The following is a 17,759-nucleotide window of genomic DNA, read 5'->3' on the forward strand; positions in this document are numbered from 1 at the left end:
ACTATGATTTTAGATAAATGTAGGGGTCGATAATTTCTTACTGCCACAACTTTTTTGCCTTTCCGGTACCTGAACCAGGTATATGATCTAAATAAATGCTGTCTAATATAGTTGGCACTTCAGCAGCTAAACATTGCATCTGCAGCATACAAAAGATCAAAACATTTCCTATTTGTTTGACAATTTCAGAAGGCTAGTGATGCTGACAGACAATTGGTCATTTGTCAGTCGTGCTGAATACAGCCTGCATATGCATCAAGCCAGATCAAAGCTTTTCAGGGGCACAAATTTACATAGTTATATCGCTGATACTATGGGAACCCAGCAGCCTTATTCTGAGAATACTTCTGTAAATGGGAAGCCTTTGAAAATCCTTGAGAATTATTAGAAGTCAGTTATGTTTCATGGCTTTTTGTCTGCGTAAAGGTTCTTCAAAATAAATTCTACTTGCTAATCGAGCAAAAAAGCATTTAAGAAAATGTTTTAAATCTCCCCCCCCCCCCCCCCCTCCCCCATGTAAGCTCAAGATTTGGGACAATTATGTCATTGGCTTTCATTGTCAGGCAGCTTTTCAAATTAGGAAATTCAAAATGCTTCAAATCAATTTTAACTTCATAAATCACTATAAATGAGAACAACTGTGCACTTTATAATCATGCCAATATAAACATGAGCTTGCTGCCACAATAACATAAAAAAACACTTCATTACATTTTTTAAGAAGCTTTACAAAGCCTGTCCTCTTGGCAGTTTCTTTAGAGAATATTTGTGATGATGTAATTTTGCGGCTTGAGATTCTGTCTCGGCACATAAAGGATCAATCAGCCTTGTTGAATTGTAAGATACAATAAGCCATCACTGAAACATCCTCTGTAGGTCAATGATGATTCCTGTTTATAAATGAAAGTGTTACTAGTTTCCCATTATATGAGAAATGATCAGCACACATTTGTATTTGCTGTCAGTTGAATGTAGATGTGTATATTCAAGATTTTAATCACAGCTTCATAATTGAAGTCATTTTAGAACATATTTTCATTTTATAATACATTTACTTACATTTATCAATTGTTGTTGACTTTACTTTAAAAATAAGTAAGCAGTACCAACCATTAACAATGTAGGATTGGTTTACCTATGTATACTTTTCAGAATTGAATCCTAATCACCCAGTTGTTAAGTGCATGCTTTGGTGCAGTACTGAACAGGGAGGCTCCATGTTCAATGCTTGGTCTGGCTTGAGTTAGCTGATCTCAGCCAGAACAAATGTTGAGAACTACAAATAGTTTGTGTGTGGGTGGTGGATGAGGACAGGATTGGGTTTGTTTGCGATGGCCCATTATTCGATTACATTCTGATGCTCACTGTCCAGGCTATCGTGACAAATGTAAATTTGCATGAAGATCTAACTGCTTCAGTTCTGCGCTGAAGAAAGGGAAAATTGGGGAAAAAAGTAAAGCAGCCCTTTGAAGTACTTAAATTTATGTGGAGTGAAATATATGTGGAGTGATATTAAAATAAGAAATAGAAGTAGGGCATTCACTCTCGACCCTGCTTTACCATTCAATAGGATCATAGCTAATCTTCAACCTCCAATTCCACCTTCTAACACTATCCCCATATCCCTTAATTCCCTTGGTATCCAAACTCTATAGATCTCTGATTTGAATATGTTCAATATTATGAGCATCCACAGCCCTCTGGGGCAGAGAATTCCAAAGATTCACAACCCTTTGAGCGAAGAAATTTCTCCTCATCTCAATCCTAAATTTCTGACTCCTTATTCTGGATTTCACAGCCAGTGAAACATCCTCCCAGGAGCTTACCTCTGAAGCCTCTTAAGAATTTTGTATGTCTCAATGAGATCACCTCTGATCCTTCTACATTCCAGGTAAAATAGTACCAATCTACTGAATCTCTCCTCATAGGACAATTCCCTCATCCCAGGAATCACTCCAGTGAACGTTTGTTGCATTTCCTTCAAGGCTAATATATCCTTCCTTAGGGAAGGTGACCAGAACAATACACAATAAATCCAGGTATGGCCTCACTAACACAATTACAGTAGGATACTTTAAGAGATTGTTTTCTGCCAATTTTTCATACTTGCGATTATGAAGGATGTTAGTGCTTCAGAATGGAATGTTTCTCCACATTACTTCTAGTGGCAGTGTCAAATAGTACTTAGCCAAATGTAGCATTTTAGGGAAAGGGGTAAAACAGCTCTGTGCCAATAATTTGCCTTATAATTATATTATCAGTCCCAACAGTAGCTCTACCTGCCCCCAAAGAATAACTGCTTCTCTGATAGTATGACATATGCATTTCTGATAACAGCTGTCCCTTAATCTTCTCTGAATCAAATTGACATTTTTTCATTGTTGCAAAATGATGGATAACTTTGTGCTGTAGCTCACAACTAATAGGAACTGGGTTACACCTGTCCCAATTTTAACCAGCAAAACTTCCATCCCAGCAATTTGGACTAGGTTCAAACCCAGACCTACAGTTGTCTCAAATCGCTGTCCCTGTCTGCTTCACCCTAACCTCAAAAAATAAGCGTGAGGAGCACATGGACATCTTTGTCACTAAGATTGAGACCTATTTCATCAGCTGCCTCTGCCACTTCCCTTCCTAGCTCTAGCCCACCAGACCAAACTTCCTCCATGGTTCTCCCCATGCCCTTGAACTTGTATCTTTCTCTAGTTTCTCTCCTGTCTCCTCTCACACCCTCTCCAAGCTTATCTTGTCCATGAGACCCACCTCCTGATCTCTCCCACAAAACTACAGATTGTTTCTTGGCTCCTTTCCTGACTGACAGTTCTCTCTCACTCGGTACTGTTCCCCTTTCCTTCAATTCTCCCTTCGTCACCCCTTTCCTCAAGAAACCATCCTCTGACCCTTAATGTTCTGACAAACTACCATCCCATCTTCAACCTCCCTTTCCTCTCAAACATCCTTCAACATTCAGTCGCCTCTGAAATTTGTGCCCATCTTTTCTGGAGCTCCATGTTTGAATCCTTCCAATCAGTTTCCACCCCGCCACTATATCAAAGCAAGTCACAAAAAGTCAAAAGTTGTGTCCTTTATGACTGTAACAAAGGCAAACTGTTGTCCCTGTCTTTCTTGAGCTGTCTGAAGCCTTTGACAGGGTTGATCATACCATCCCCCTCCAACATCTCTCAGCCTTCAGCCAGGGTGGGACTCCACGTGTTGTTTCCATTTTTATCTATTTAATCATAGCCAGAGAATGACCTGCAGTGTATTGTCTTACAATTGCCTCACAATTATCTAGTGTCCCCCATGGATCTATCCTTGGCCCTGTCCTACCACTTATCTACATGCTGCCGTGTCAAGAAGATATAACAATTCTCATAATGTTATTGGAATTTATTGTAAAATAGAGTAATAGTGGGATGTGTCTATGATTCTATATGTGTCTGTGTGTGGGGAGAGATTTAATTGAATTAGAGGCAGCTGGTCTGGGCGCTTTGATCTAAAAAGAGAGGTTAGGTTTGAAATGTTAGTTAGATAAACATGGGGAAGTTTAGAAACATAGGTGTCAAGGGAACATTTGCATTTTGAAATAAACCAGACTAGATTGTTTTCAAAGGAGGGGTGAAATGTGTCACCTAGCCAGGTGAAGTTTAGAAACAGTGTGTTTATTTTTCCCAAAGATTACTGGTAAAACTTAGTGCTATGGGAAGTTTTTATTATCAGGGAGATAAAGTCCAAAGACATAGTGAAACAATGGGTATTTTCATTCAAAGAGAAAGATATATATAAAAAAGGAGCAAGGGCTATGTGTAAGGGAAGGCATTTTTAAGATCTTACAAGTGTGTGAAAAACCCTTCAGCATCTATGCCTCAAGCTGCTGTCTTCAAAGGACTGAAGTTAAGAAAACTTACTTGGAAGTCGACTTGTTCAGGGTATCATGTTTCTTTGCCTGGGTCTTTTAATATCTGGGTCTTACTGTTGCCTTAGCAAAAGTGCAACTGAGATTGATTAGGGGATTTAGAAATGATCAAAGTAGTAATTTGTAGATTTATGTATTTAAAGTCATTTCTTCTATTAATGAATGTTTAATCTAGTTTTGTAAAACCTATAAGACTTGGTGGTCTTATTACTACTGAATTCAGGGCACACATCTCAAAATTTATACAAATTGCAAAACAAGTTGTGGCAGTTGTTTCAAGTTTCCCTTTGAGATTTGAACAACTCAGCACTTACCATCAGCTGTGCCATAATATGCCCCTTAGTGAAATAATCGGAAAACACAGCGTCACTTTCACATGTGCACTGACAGCACCCAGTTCTACCTCACAACCACCTTTTTTTTTTGACTCTTCCACTGTTTCTAAGTTGTCAGAATGCTAGTGCAAATTCCAGTACAGAATAAATAGAAATTTCTTCCAATTAAATACTGGAAAGCCCAAAGCCATTGTCTTTGGTTCCCCCCAACAAACTCCATTCCCTAGGTGCCAGCTCTGTCCTTCCCCCTGGCAAATGTCTGAGGCTGTACTAGACTGTTTACAAACTTGGTGTCATATTGGACCCCCAAGATGAGCTTCCTAGCTTATCTGCCCCATCACTAAGACTATTTCCACCTTCATAACATTGCCCGATTCCATCCCCGCCTCAGCTCAACTGCTGCTGAATTGCTCTATCTCCAGACTTGACGATCCCAATGAAAACCTGGCCAGCCTCTAATATACTACACTTCATAAGGTTGAGGTCATCCAAAACTTTGCTGCCCGTGTCCTAACTTGTAACTAATCCTGTTCACCCATTGTCCCTCTGCTCACTGACTGGCACTGGCTCCCGGTTAAGCAATGCCTCAATTTTAAAACTCTCATCCTGTTTTCAAATCCCTCCATGGCCTTGCTCATTCCTATATCTATTATCTCCTCCGGCTCCACAACCATCCAAGCTATCTCCGCTCCTTTAACTTCTTGATCATCCCCAACTTTAATCGCTTCACCATCAGTCACCATGTATTCAACTTCCCGGACCCTAAGCTCTGGAATTTCCTCCCTAAACCTCTCTGCTTCTTTACCTCACTTTCCTTCTTTAAGATGCTTCTTAAAACTGCCTCCTTGAACAAGCTTTTGGTCATCTGACCCAATATCTCCCTATGTGGTTCTGTGTCATATTTTGTTTTTAATGTTCCTGTGAAGTTACTTGGGAGGTTTTATTGCATTAAGACGCTATATAAATACTTGTTGAAAGCATAGCATTCTAACCCAGTCCACCACTTTGTCCCCTTTCAAACAAATGCACAAAACCTTAAACAAACATGTATTTTAGGCCATAGATGTCAAAGTGCTGAAAATCAGTTTTCTCTTTCCACATCAGATAGTAGCTGAAAGGTGAACATTTGTTTTCCAATTCTGCTGAATGGATCGGTGCTGCATGTTAATACGTGACCGGATTCAAGATTGACATGTTGGGGTCCAGTTTCCATTTGTTCTTGCTAGTGATATCAGCGCAATTTGGGCAGGATTGACCAAATTAGCTAAGAGGATTGCGGAATGAGTTACACCCTAAACCACATATGCTTGTGTTTTCAAAACTCCGGTTCAAGTTTTCATTCACCTGAATCAGGCTCCACACACAATTGGACTTGCCTCCAGGCAGAGATTGCACTAGATTTGGAATGCTCTTCAAATTGTGCTTGTCTTCTTAGGATTAATTTGCTAAGAAACTGATTGTACACCGATAAAATTGTTAGATGATTCAGTATATATTTTTTTCCAGTTATTTTCAGTGTTCTTAAAATCGGACTACTCACAGGAAGACTGGACAGCACCACTATTAAAAATGCTTATTTTGTTGATAAACTCACTTTCACAAAACTCCAGCTCAGAATTTACAGCCAGTGGTCCTGTTGGCACCCAAATTTGCTTTGTCCTCCACCCCCCACCATCCTGATTCCTTATGTGGGATGCACCAGAAACATGATCATTGGGCACAGTCAGCTCATTGGCATGCAGGTACACAGAGTGTTAGTGAATAAGAGGTCTTGCTTCTAAAATTAAATGCTGCCTTATTTAATTTTAACAGGGACAGAAACAAGAGAGAGAGGATTAATCCTGCAAAATCAAAAGGTAAGCTTGAGAATGAAGACAGAAACCAGGAAATCGAAAAGAGCAGTCAACCACTTTCTGCCCATCCTCTGTGTAATGGAGTTGCATTAGAACCCAGTCAGATCAGTTGTCTATCCCTGCACAAAGTCCCTGCTGTATCTGGAATTGATCTAGCTCCCTTTTTGAATCCTTCAACTGAATCAATATTTGCTGCATAACAAGGCAGTTTATTCCACAAATCAACTGTCAGCCCAAAGATGTTATTCCTCAGGTTGAGTTTAACTTCTAGCTTGTTCATCTTAGAAAATAAAGAGAACCTCGAGAGGTTCATTCTATCTCTCCATATCAATTGTATTGATTACTTAAAAGGCTTAGGGCGGAATCATCCCAGATTTTCACTAAGTATGGTAGCGGGCGGGAGAAAGAATGTTTTACCTGCTGGCCGAAATGGCAGGTTTTCGCGCCGTATCATCCCAAACCCACCTCATTAATCGTGCATTCCCAGGAAACACGTCCTTTCACTGGTGGGCGGCCTCCAATTGACCCACCACACCATCATCTCACCACTTCCTCACGCCAGCGCCATATTTAAAGTGCAGTCACACGCACACCTCAATGTTTCCAGCCCATGACTGTTGCACAAAAGATATGGCCCCAAAAGGCAAGAAGACGACAGCCTCCTGATTCAGTAATGCATCCCTGGGACACCTCTGGGCTCTGTTGGAGCCCACCACAATGTCCTCTATCCCCGCTCTGGCTGCAAGAGGCCTATCAGTGTCACCACTGCAGCTTGAGAGGCGGTGGCAGAGGTGGTCAGTGCCAGCTGCACAGAAAAGGTTCACCACCCAGTCTAGAGAGGATGAATAATCTCATCCATGCCACCAGGTTAAGGCAACCATCTCTTCACTCTAAACTCTCACACTCACAAGCCCATCACACATTCACTGGCATCTCACTCACTGCCAGCTCTAGGGACATCACCACTCACTCTCTCACACACACCCTCACATCTCCATCTGGCCTCATCTCCTCTGGAGACTGCCTCCTCAGCCCTCACCCTCTTGAGGCCACTTGCACAGATTAACATGTGTCCTCACACACACCCTGGGATACCCCCCTTCCCCAGTACAGCCCTCACCCTGCAGCCTCCTCCCTTGCCTGAGGCCACTTCTCCCCCTTCCCCAAGGAAGCCCCAGCCCTGCAGCCATTGAAAAGCCAACCCCTTACAGCTGGTCTGGTAAGTAGAGATCTGCCTGTGAATCCCCCTAACAGTGATGTGGTGCTGCCTGTGAAGCCTGGCGCTGATGACCACGAGTGCTGCCCGAAGCAAGGTGGGCAAACAAACCTCGAAGTCCCGAGTGAAGCGCAGCTCACCGGGTGCATGTTGCTTATGTTCAGCTGTGAAACACGTCCACATGGAATCACACTGACATGCTCGGATTATCCAACGGTGGGGGATGATTCTGACAAACTGGGCTTATAATGATATGCAGATATATTACAAAAAAGTTCCTGACTGGCGGTGGGAGACGCGGCCTGCTATTGATGGGCGAAGCGGACAGTTGCAAATGTGTTTCACGATGGTGTGAAACCAATTTTTAGCCTTCCCCCATATAGTCCACTCACGCCCCCCCATGATGCCCGATGCCAGTGGGCATGGAAAATTCCACCCTCAGATTCTACTCTCAACTTTTTTTCTAGCTTTCTTCTTTCCTGAAGGTGCTTTCTTTAAGGGTTGGTTTTAGGGACTCTGGCTGCTCTCCAGTGGCTGCTCAAGTGATAGTTCTTGTGTGAACTTGGTTACTGAGTGATAGCAAGCTATTCAACCAATGAGGGCATTACAATCAAGCCCACTCCTAATCCAATGGAAAATCTGTATACGAATTTCCAATCTGAAGAGATGATAATCAGGAATGGTTTTTTTTTTGCCTCCCTGTGCCAGTGTTTCTAAGGGCACCCATTCAGCCTCTGCTGCTGTTGCTCAACAGAGACCAGAATTTTCCGGCCCCTCCCACCGGCAGCATTTTCCCATCCCGCCGGAGTCAATGGACTTTTGGACATTTTACAGCCCAGCCCCCACCGTGACTGGGCTGTAACATTCCGCACCAGGAACTGATCCTGACTCCTGGTTGTTTCTACACAGGGTCTTGTACTATCTTCAGCAAGCAAGCTATCAGGGGCAGCGACTTAAAAATATATAGATTTAATTTCTGAAGCTTCTCTTCATAGCTCAATAATCTAAGGCTTATGGAAATATTTGTAGTGGACAATATAAAGAAAACTGGAACTATTTGGAAATAGGCTAGGTGAGGTGTCAGTGGATTGGAGAGTGGCAAATGTGACACCCTTATTCAAAAAAAAAGGAGGCTAAGAACATTCCTAGTAACTACAGGCCGGTGAGTTTAACATCGTGGTGGGCTCAGGTACTTTTCTCTGAAGCCACTACCCCTGGATCTTTCTGTAGACAGCTTGGTCTCACTACTACTTCATAGCAATTCAGCAATTTCCCTGGACTTGTAACCTACGAATTGACTTCTATTCTTAAATTATTGATTATTTTTAAATAGTTACAGATTTCTTTTAATATATTGCCAACAACAGATATATCCATAATCCAATTATTTTCCTCAATGGCTTCTGTTTTATCCCTGATTGTTATTCCTCACATTGGCTGAGTTGTGTCTATTTTTGAAAAAAACATTTGTACAATATATTCCTTTAAATCTACGAGGGATAGCGGGGGTTTGGGTGGGGGTGTGGGGTAGGGGGTTTGGGTGGGGGGTGGGGTGGGGGTGTTTGGGTGGGGGTGGGGTGGCGGTTTGGGTGGGGGATGGGGTGGGGGATGGGGCGGGGGTTTGGGGCGGGGGTTTGGGGTGGGGGTGTTTGGGTGGGGGTGGGGCGGCGGTTTGGGTTGAGGGGTGGGGTGGGGGTGTTTGGGTAGGGGATGGGGTGGGGGTTTGGGTGGGGGATGGGGCGGGGTTTGGGTGGGGGATGGGGCGGGGGTTTGGGTGGGGGATGGGGCGGGGGTTTGGGTGGGGGATGGGGCGGGGGTTTGGGTGGGGGGATGGGGGGTTTGGGTGGGGGATGGGGTGGGGGTGTTTGGGTGGGGGTGAGGCGGAGGTTTGGGTGGGGGTGAGGCGGAGGTTTGGGTGGGGGGTGGGATGGGGGTTTGGGAGGGGGGTGGGGTGGGGGGTGGGGCGGCGGTTTGGGTGGGGGAGCGGTTTGGGTGGGGGGGCGGGATGGGGGTGGGGCGGGGGTTTGGGTGGGGGGTGGGATGGGGGTTTGGGAGGGGGGTGGAGGGTGGGGCGGGGGTTTGGGTGGGGGGTGGGGTGGGGGTGTTTGGGTGGGATGGGGGTTTGGGAGGGGGGTGGGGTGGAGGGTGGGGCGGGGGTTTGGGTGGGGGGTAGGGTGGGGGTGTTTGGGTGGGGGGTGGGGTGGGGGTTTGGGAGGGGGGTGGGGTGAAGGGTGGGGCGGGGGCAAGGTGTTGGCTGCCTGGGCACCATAGTGGATTAGAATGCTCTAGTTCCATCTCTGGAACTTGGGTTTGACTGCAACACAGACAGATGGGATACAAAGAAAAATTACTTCCAACAATTGTAAAGTGAAATGAGTTTGACTAGTCTCAAATGAGTTCCCATTGGACACAAAACCACAATTTAGCACTAATCGGACAGTTTTATTTGGAGGGACTTACACAGGGATTGTTCATGTCTGAGGTACTGTAGTGCAGTTCTGGACTAGAGTTTATGCATGTTGTTGGCGCCATCTAGAGGAAGTCTAACCTGCATGTGAGTATCATGGTGCTGACCAGGGAATGCTGAGACTAGATGCTACCAGAGAATGAAAATCTATACCATTTTTACGTTTTACAAATATAAGAAGACATGTCAATGCTCACAGCATTTGTATGAAACATCAAAGCTGCATGATCAAGTTTGACATATGCTAAAGAATAAATTATGCAGTCATATTCAACAACAAAAGCACGGGTGAGTTATACATAGAAGTTACAACGTTGGGTATTTGGCACAAGCAGTGTGTGTGGGTGTTTATCTGTCACATGAATAAAAGTTCTAATCACATTGACCTGTTCTGTTCCCATGTCGCTTCAACTCCTTTACCTTAACTCACCTATCCAATTCAGTCTTTGCCCTAGTTTATATTTCAGTCACGAACCTTGAAAGTGAATTCCACAACCTCACATCTCTTCATGTGAAGTAGCTTCTCCTGCTTTTTATTCTATATCTCAAATATTTAATTTTGTATCAATGCCCCCTTGTTCTTGACTGCTCAACTGCTAGGAACAGTTAGTTTCTATCCATGCCCGTTCCATCTTATCAGAATTTTAAACATATATAATATTGTCCTTAAATATGCATTATTCTGACAAGAAAAGACCCAATTTTCCAAGTCTTCCTATTTGTATCTGTTTGTTACCAGTCAGCATCTTAGTGAATCTGCATTGCACCTTCTCTAAAGCCTCAATATTTTTCCTATAGTGTGAAGCCCTATACTGCAGACAGTACTCTAATAGAGCGGAGTAACTCACTCCCAGGTATCTGTCAATTTATATATCCGCGACCTGAATCCTTTGATTATTTTCCAGCCTGTAACTCACTCCCAACCTTCTGTTATTCTATATCAAAAACTGTCCAAATGCATCAATTATAGTCGAGCTTGTAACTTACTCCTGGTATGTGTTGTTCTGCATATTAACCACTCAAGCCCTTTGATTGCATTCCAACTGTGACCCTTTGCTAGATAGGCTACTGTATAAATATTATATAATCAGAACCTTCTGATTAGACTCCAGTCTGCAATTCCCTCCTGAATATCTGTTGTTTAATAAAAAAAATTATTGTTTTAGAAAATGGTATATCATTGCACTGCACTGTCTGTAGTCTAGGGCTTCACACTATTGGAAAAATATTGAGACTTTGGAGAAGGTGCGATGTGGATTCACTAAGATGTTGACTGGAATGAGCAAATACAAATAGGAAGACTTGGAAAATTGGCTTTTTTCTCATCAGAATAATGCAGATCAAAGGACAATATAATAGATGTGTTTAAAATTCTGAAAAGGTGCATCGGGCTGGATAGAAACGGTTGTCATTCTGTTTTGTTAGCAATTATGAGATGTTGGCTTTTACTGAAAATTGTATATGCATGTTTTTGGTTTAATTTTGCATGCTTCATATATCCTGTCACCTCTGCCTGGGCCCTGTGCTGTGTTTGAGTTTTTTTTGTTTGCTGCCATAAATTTTTAGTTACACATTTGTGGGACCACATATTCTAACATATGAAAATGGAATCTACATTTAAACTTAAGATTTTATGCAAAAAAAATCTGATACTTGATCATTAAAACACACAAGCCATAATCTAGTTTTGAATCATGCTAAAAAGGAAACACTTCAAAATCCTCAATAAATAAATTGAATGGCGTCCTGCATAGGGGGCCCTCTGTCAATATTACGACCATCCTGTGACCCAATACAGACACCCTCTGGTCTAACTCTGAGGAGACAATGTCAGCTATCCAAATCATTATAATTGCAGGGATGTTTTTATTGCAGGACAGCAACAGGAACAACATTATAACAGAACATCAAGAGCAGAAAATTAGTCATAGAAAGAAGTCTGATGATCTTGGGGTACCCCCTGAGATTCTCTCACGAAATCCCTGATGGCCAAGGACCCCAGTTAGAAGCCAAATCTTAATTGACCAGTAATAACTGTTACAATGCACAAATCCTATAGCCAAGTTTCTGCATAATATTGGCATGTGATTTTAGACTCCGTACTGTCATTCAGGGAGAACATAAATGAACTGAAATAAAGGAAAATAATTTTTCTATGCCTTACTTTAAGTTTTTAGCTTTTCTTGATCAAAATTGGCCACAATTTGTTAATGACATGCAGCACATTAATATGTATTTTGAAATTAAATTTTCAACCAGAGAATACTCGAAAGATGCTAGATTGAATGAGAATCCAAACTGATGCAAGTATTGTTATAATCCTCTTTCATTGTAGAACCAGCATTTTCTGAATAATGGATAATGAATTGCAAATTTGCAACTGCTGATGTCATTGGAGTCATTGGCATGTTAATGTTGACTTTGGTTTTGTACATTTTAGCTGCTAAACCGTACATTAAAATTTAACAGTCAAGTTTTTAAATTTGATGAAACGTTTGAAAGCCATGAAGAATAACAATGTTAAAGCAACAAGCTTTAAGAACTTTCTTTCGTGGACACCAAATCTTTTATTTCTGCATTAAAATATTTGCAGTTATTCTTATTTATTATCCTGTAGCCTAGGAAAGAAAGATGAGCAAAGATCAAAGATAAACATTGCATGTATTATTTTGCCAAGTAGATAAAATGAGAGTACAAGCTAACCTTTCAGCGAATTAAGTTCTTGTCTCTTATTCTTACAGCATTTTGGGGTGAATCTGATGACAGTGCATCTGATATTGAAGCAATTCTTCATCCTAAGACTTCAGAAGTACTTGAAGACGGAGATGATTTTGATGATTTTTTTTAAACAGCAAAACCTGACCATCCATTTGTCAGAAGGGGCACTATAATATAACCAGGACTTGAATGTAGAGATGTCCAGCTGGAGATAAATAAATTTCATGTGTTGTACTAGAAATTCACTGCAATTGTTGGTCCATTTGTTTCTTGCATTCAATAATCATGGCAAAAATAAAACAGTTAGCAGAGAGAATCTTTAGGCCTTTTTCAAGATTACACTGGGGGCTGACTTCTTCCAAGATGAGGCCATGCCTAACAGCATATAGACTGTGATGGATATTTGCACTCAGTTCAAACATATCCCTTACAAACATAATTTGTGCTATAATTGTACTTATACACAAAGAAAGCATGTATCACCTTGTAGCATTTAGTAAATAATGTCTTTTCTGGTAGGCATGTCATCATTCTCCAAGTTATAAATTCTTTGACTAAATGCATCGTACATGTCTTAAAAGCACAATTACGGTGCAGAAATTATCTTTCATTTAATAAGTTGCATGAAGAGACTATCAAGTATGCAGAAACCCCACTCTTCTTAATGAGCAACAGAGCATAGCTACATATTTACCTTTTTTATTCATTCTTCAGATGTGGGCATCACTGGCTAGGCCAGCATTCATCGCCCATCCAAATTGCCCTTGAGAAGATGGTGGTGAGCTGCCACCACAGATGAAGTGGTGTAGGTACACCCTCAGTGCTGTTAGGGAAGGAATTCCAGGGTATTGACCCAATGACAGTGAAGAATGGTAATATATTTCCAAGTGAGTGGCTTGGAGGGGAACTTCTAGGTGGTGGTGTTCCCATGTGTCTGCTGCCCTTGTTCTCCTAGATGGTAGTGGTTGTGGATTTGGAAGGTGCTGTCTAAGGAGCCTTGGTGAGTTCCAGCAGTGCATCTTGTAGATGGTACACACTGCTGCCACTGTGCGTCAGTGGTGGAGGGAGTGAATGTTTGTGGATGGGGTGCCAATCAAACAGGCTGCTTTGTCCTAAATGGTGTTAAGCTCCTTGAGTGTTGTTGGAGCTGCACTCATCCAGACAAGTGGAGATTATTCCATCACACTCCTGACTTGTGCCTTGTAGATGGTGTACAGGCTTTGGGGAGTCAAGAGGTGAGTTACTCACTGCAGGATTCCTAGCCCCTGACCTGCTCTTGTAGCCACAGTATTTGTATGGCTCATCAAATTCAGTTTCTGATTAATGCTAACCCCCCCCCAGGATGTTGATAGTGGGGGTTTCGGTGATGGTAATGCCATTGAATGTCGAGGGACAATGGTTGGATTCTCTCTTGTTGGAGATGGTCATTGTCTGGTGCTTGTGTGGTACGAATGTTACTTACCACTTGTCAGTCAAAGGCTGGATGTTGTCCAGGACTTGCTGCATTTGGTCATGGACTGCTTCAGTATCTGAGGAGCTGCAAATGGTGCTGAACATTGTGCAATCATCATCAAACATCCCCACTTCTGACCTTATGATGGAAGGAAGGTCATTGATGAAGCAGCTGAAGATGGTTGGGCCTAGGACACTAGCCTGAGGAACTCCTGCGGTGATGTAATGGAGCTGAGATGACTGACCTCCAACAACCACAAGCATTTTCCTTTGTGCTAGGCATGAATCCAAGCAGTGGAGAGTTTTCCCCCTGATTTCCAATGGCTCCAGTTTTGCTAGGGCTCCCTGATGCCACATTCGATCAAATGCTGCCTTGATGTCATGGGCAGTCACTCTCACTGTACCTTTGGAGTTCAGCTCTTTTGTCCGTGTTTGAACCAAGGAGCTGAATAGCCCTGATGGAACCCAAACTGAGCATCAATGAGCAGTTTATTGCCAAGTGCCACTTAATAGCACTGTTGATGACCCCTTCCATCATTTCACTGATGATCGAGAGTGGACTAATAGGGAGGTAATTGGCTGGTTTGGATGTGTCCTGCTTTTTGTACACAGGACATACCTGGCCAATTTTCCACATTGCCGGGTAGATGCCAGTGTTGTAGCTGTACTGGAATAGCTTGGCTAGAGGTGCGGCAAGTTCTGGAGTACAAGTCTTCTGTATTATTGCCGGAATGTTGTCAGGGCCCATAGGCTTTGCAGTATCCAGTGCCTTCAGCCGTTTCTTGATATCACGTGGAGTGAATCAAGTGGCTTAAGACTGGCACCAATGACGCTGGGTCATCCACTCGGTACTTTTGGCGGAAGATTGTAGCAAATGCTTCAGCCTTATCTTTTGCACTGATGTGCTGGGCTCCCCCATCATTGAGGATGGGGATGTTTTTGGAGCCACCTCCTCCAGTGAGTTGTTTAATTGTCCACCACCATTCACAATAGGGTGTGGCAAGACTACAGAGCTTAGATCTGATCCGTTGGTTGTGGAATCACTTAGCTTTTTCTACCATTTGCTGCTTATGCTGTTTGGCACGCAGGTAGTCCTGTGTTTTAGTTTCACCAGGTTGACACCTCATTTTTAGGTATGCCTGGTGCTGCTCCTGGCATGCCCCCCTGCACTCTTCATTGAATCAAAGTTGATCCCCTGGCTTGGTAGTAATGGTAGAGTGAGGGATATGCAGGGCCATGAGGTTACAGATTGTGGTTGAGGACAATTCTGCTGCTGCTGATGTCCCACGGTGTCTAATGTTGCCCATTCTTGTGTTGCTAGATCTCTTTGAAATCTGTCTCATTTAGCACAGTGGTAGTGCCACACAACACGATAGTGGATATCCTCAATGCGAAGATGGGACTTATTCTCCACAAGGACTGTGCGGCAGTCATTGCTGCCGATACTGTCATGGACAGAAGCATCTGTGGCAGGTAGGTTAGTGAGGATGAGGTCAAGTATGTTTTTTCCTCTTGTTGCCTCCCTCTCCACCTGCCGTAGACCCAGACTTTAGGACTTGGCCAGCTCAGTCAGTAATGGCGCTACCGAGCCACTCTTGATGATGGACATTGGAGTCCCCCAACCAGAGTACATTCTATACCCTTGCACCTTCAGTGTTTCCTCCAAGTGATGCTCAACATGGAGGAGCACTGATTCATCGGCTGGGGGGGTGGGGGGTTGGGGGGGGGGGGGGGGGGGGGGCGGCAGTAAGTCATAATCAGCAGGAGGCTTCCTTGCCCATGTTTGACCTGAGGTCATGAGACTTCATGGAGTCCGCAGTCAATGCCGAGGGCTCCGAGGGCAACTCCCTCCTGACTGTATACCACTGTGCTGCCACCTCTGATGTCTGTCCTGCTGGTGGCATTGGACATACCCAAGGGGGACAGGACATAGCCATGGATGGTGATGGTAGTGCCTGGCATATTGTCTGTAAGATATGATTCCATTTGTATGACCATGTCAGGCTATTGCTTGATAAGTATGTGAGACAGCTCTCCCACTTTTGGCATTAGCCCCCAGATGTTATTAAGGAGGACTTTGCAGGGTCGACAGGGCTGAGTTTGCCATTATTGTTTCGGATGCCTAGGTCAATGCCAGGTGGCCCGTCAGGTTCCATTCCTTTTAGGCTTTTCAGTGTTTGATGTAACTAAGTGGCTTGGTAGGCCATTTCAGCAGCTGTTAAGAGTCATTGCTGTGGGTCTGGAGTACTTCCCTAAAGGGCATTAGTAAATGCTAAAAAAAAAGGTTTTTTTTTCACAGTAACGATTTCATGGTCATCATTAGGTTTTTATTGAATTGAAATTTCACCATCTGCTGTGGTGGGATTTGAACCCAGGTCCCCAGAGCATTACCCTACGTTTCCAGATTACTAGTTCATTGACAGTACCACTGTTTCCCCTCCATATGTCATACCTTCTCAAATGTGCATACAGCCTTTCTCAGTGTGCCTTAATATCTTTACAGGAAATCTCTCTCAGTAGGCAGACTCAATATAGTATTTTGAAAAATGAGAAGCTGGTACTTGGAGAGGGAAGAGTTTTTGCCGGTGTTGGGTGCTTCGGTATTTTCTTTTACACTCATTCCAACTGACCTCTGGATGTCCACAGAACTTCAGAGCAAATTAATTACTGTCATTGTTGAATGTAAGGAATGCAGCAGCCAATTTGAACATAGCAAGGTCCCACAAATAGCAATAAGATGACCAGATAACCCATTTTAATGACATTAATTGAGGGCTGAGTATTGGTCGAGGGAAAATAATTTCTGCATTACTCCTCCATTGATGAAAACCGGGTGTATATGAACATGGAAAAGTCATCCCTATTTAGAACGAGATATTTTTTCGATTTCCCTCTCACATTAGTCAATATGAGTATGTGTGGGCTGTGTTATAATAAAGTGACCCCACAAAGTGTTTGCACAATGCATAAAATACATTGATTAAAAAAAGAAACAAAAGGGTCACTGTCACTTGTTGAGAAAAACGGAATTTACTGAAAGTTGAACACAATTGTGTGTTGAACAGGAAGTTCTTAGAATACATTACACATAAAGAGCAATTTTGTTCTTTGCACCACGTGTCAGTAACATATATTACCAATGCTGATGCAAATTCAAGCCAAAGCATTTGCACTTGCCCTGCTTTGCTCAAAGATTTTTTGTTGTAATCTTCAAATGTCAAGATGATTCTCTGAATGTCAAGTGTTGATTCTAATGAATGATTTTTTTCTGTTACAAGAATATCTAAATGGAGTTTAGATTCCAGTAATAGGAAGTTTAAAAGAATGAAATGCATTAATTAGTTATTTCTACCACAGTAGTTGCCTTTTTAACCATAAATAGATCAGGACATGGTTCAATAAAACAGAGTACCCAATCTCTTTTGACAACTTGTGCAGTTACAATAGTTAGATTCTAGTCAAGTAACAACTAAACTATTAGCGTTATTTGGAATTAACAGAAAATGTTCCATTAGCTGCTGTCCTGCTTTCTGCAGAAACATATTTATTATGCTGCAAGTCTAAATCATCATACCTTGCAAAATATTAGAAGAAGGTATTGTGTGTACCTTTTCTGCCTATTAACATACAAGCTGCTGTTTGTTTGCAGTGCTGGGCTTAAATTAGTGGCATGTAGCTCTTTTGGATTCTTTCCAATTGTCCAAAACTGACGTTGTACCGGTGATTTTTATTTGATCTAAGTCAGACTTAATTATTACAGTATTTGAGCAGCAGTTTACAATGTATGTTACCTTACCTTGCT

The 17,759-nt window shown here is 42.6% G+C and overlaps 1 protein-coding gene across 5 annotated transcripts in view; it reads left to right on the plus strand.

Moving 5' to 3' along the window:
- The window catches only part of kiz (kizuna centrosomal protein), a 203,923-nt gene extending 191,173 nt beyond the window's left edge, over positions 1–12,750 (plus strand). For 4 of the 5 annotated variants that reach the window (XM_078556388.1, XM_078556390.1, XM_078556389.1 and 1 more), the window contains 2 exons: positions 6,064–6,107; positions 12,529–12,750. In XM_078556388.1, coding sequence (XP_078412514.1) covers positions 6,064–6,107; positions 12,529–12,635 — 151 coding nt within the window. In that variant the 3' untranslated portion in view covers positions 12,636–12,750. The remainder of the gene's footprint in view (positions 1–6,063; positions 6,108–12,528) is intronic. The other variant, XR_013578637.1, reaches the window with a different exon arrangement.
- Positions 12,751–17,759: the final 5,009 nt, after the last annotated feature.

This window comes from Cetorhinus maximus, chromosome 14, assembly GCF_964194155.1.
Source record: "Cetorhinus maximus chromosome 14, sCetMax3.hap1.1, whole genome shotgun sequence".
In the NCBI taxonomy this organism is placed as follows: domain Eukaryota; kingdom Metazoa; phylum Chordata; class Chondrichthyes; order Lamniformes; family Cetorhinidae; genus Cetorhinus; species Cetorhinus maximus.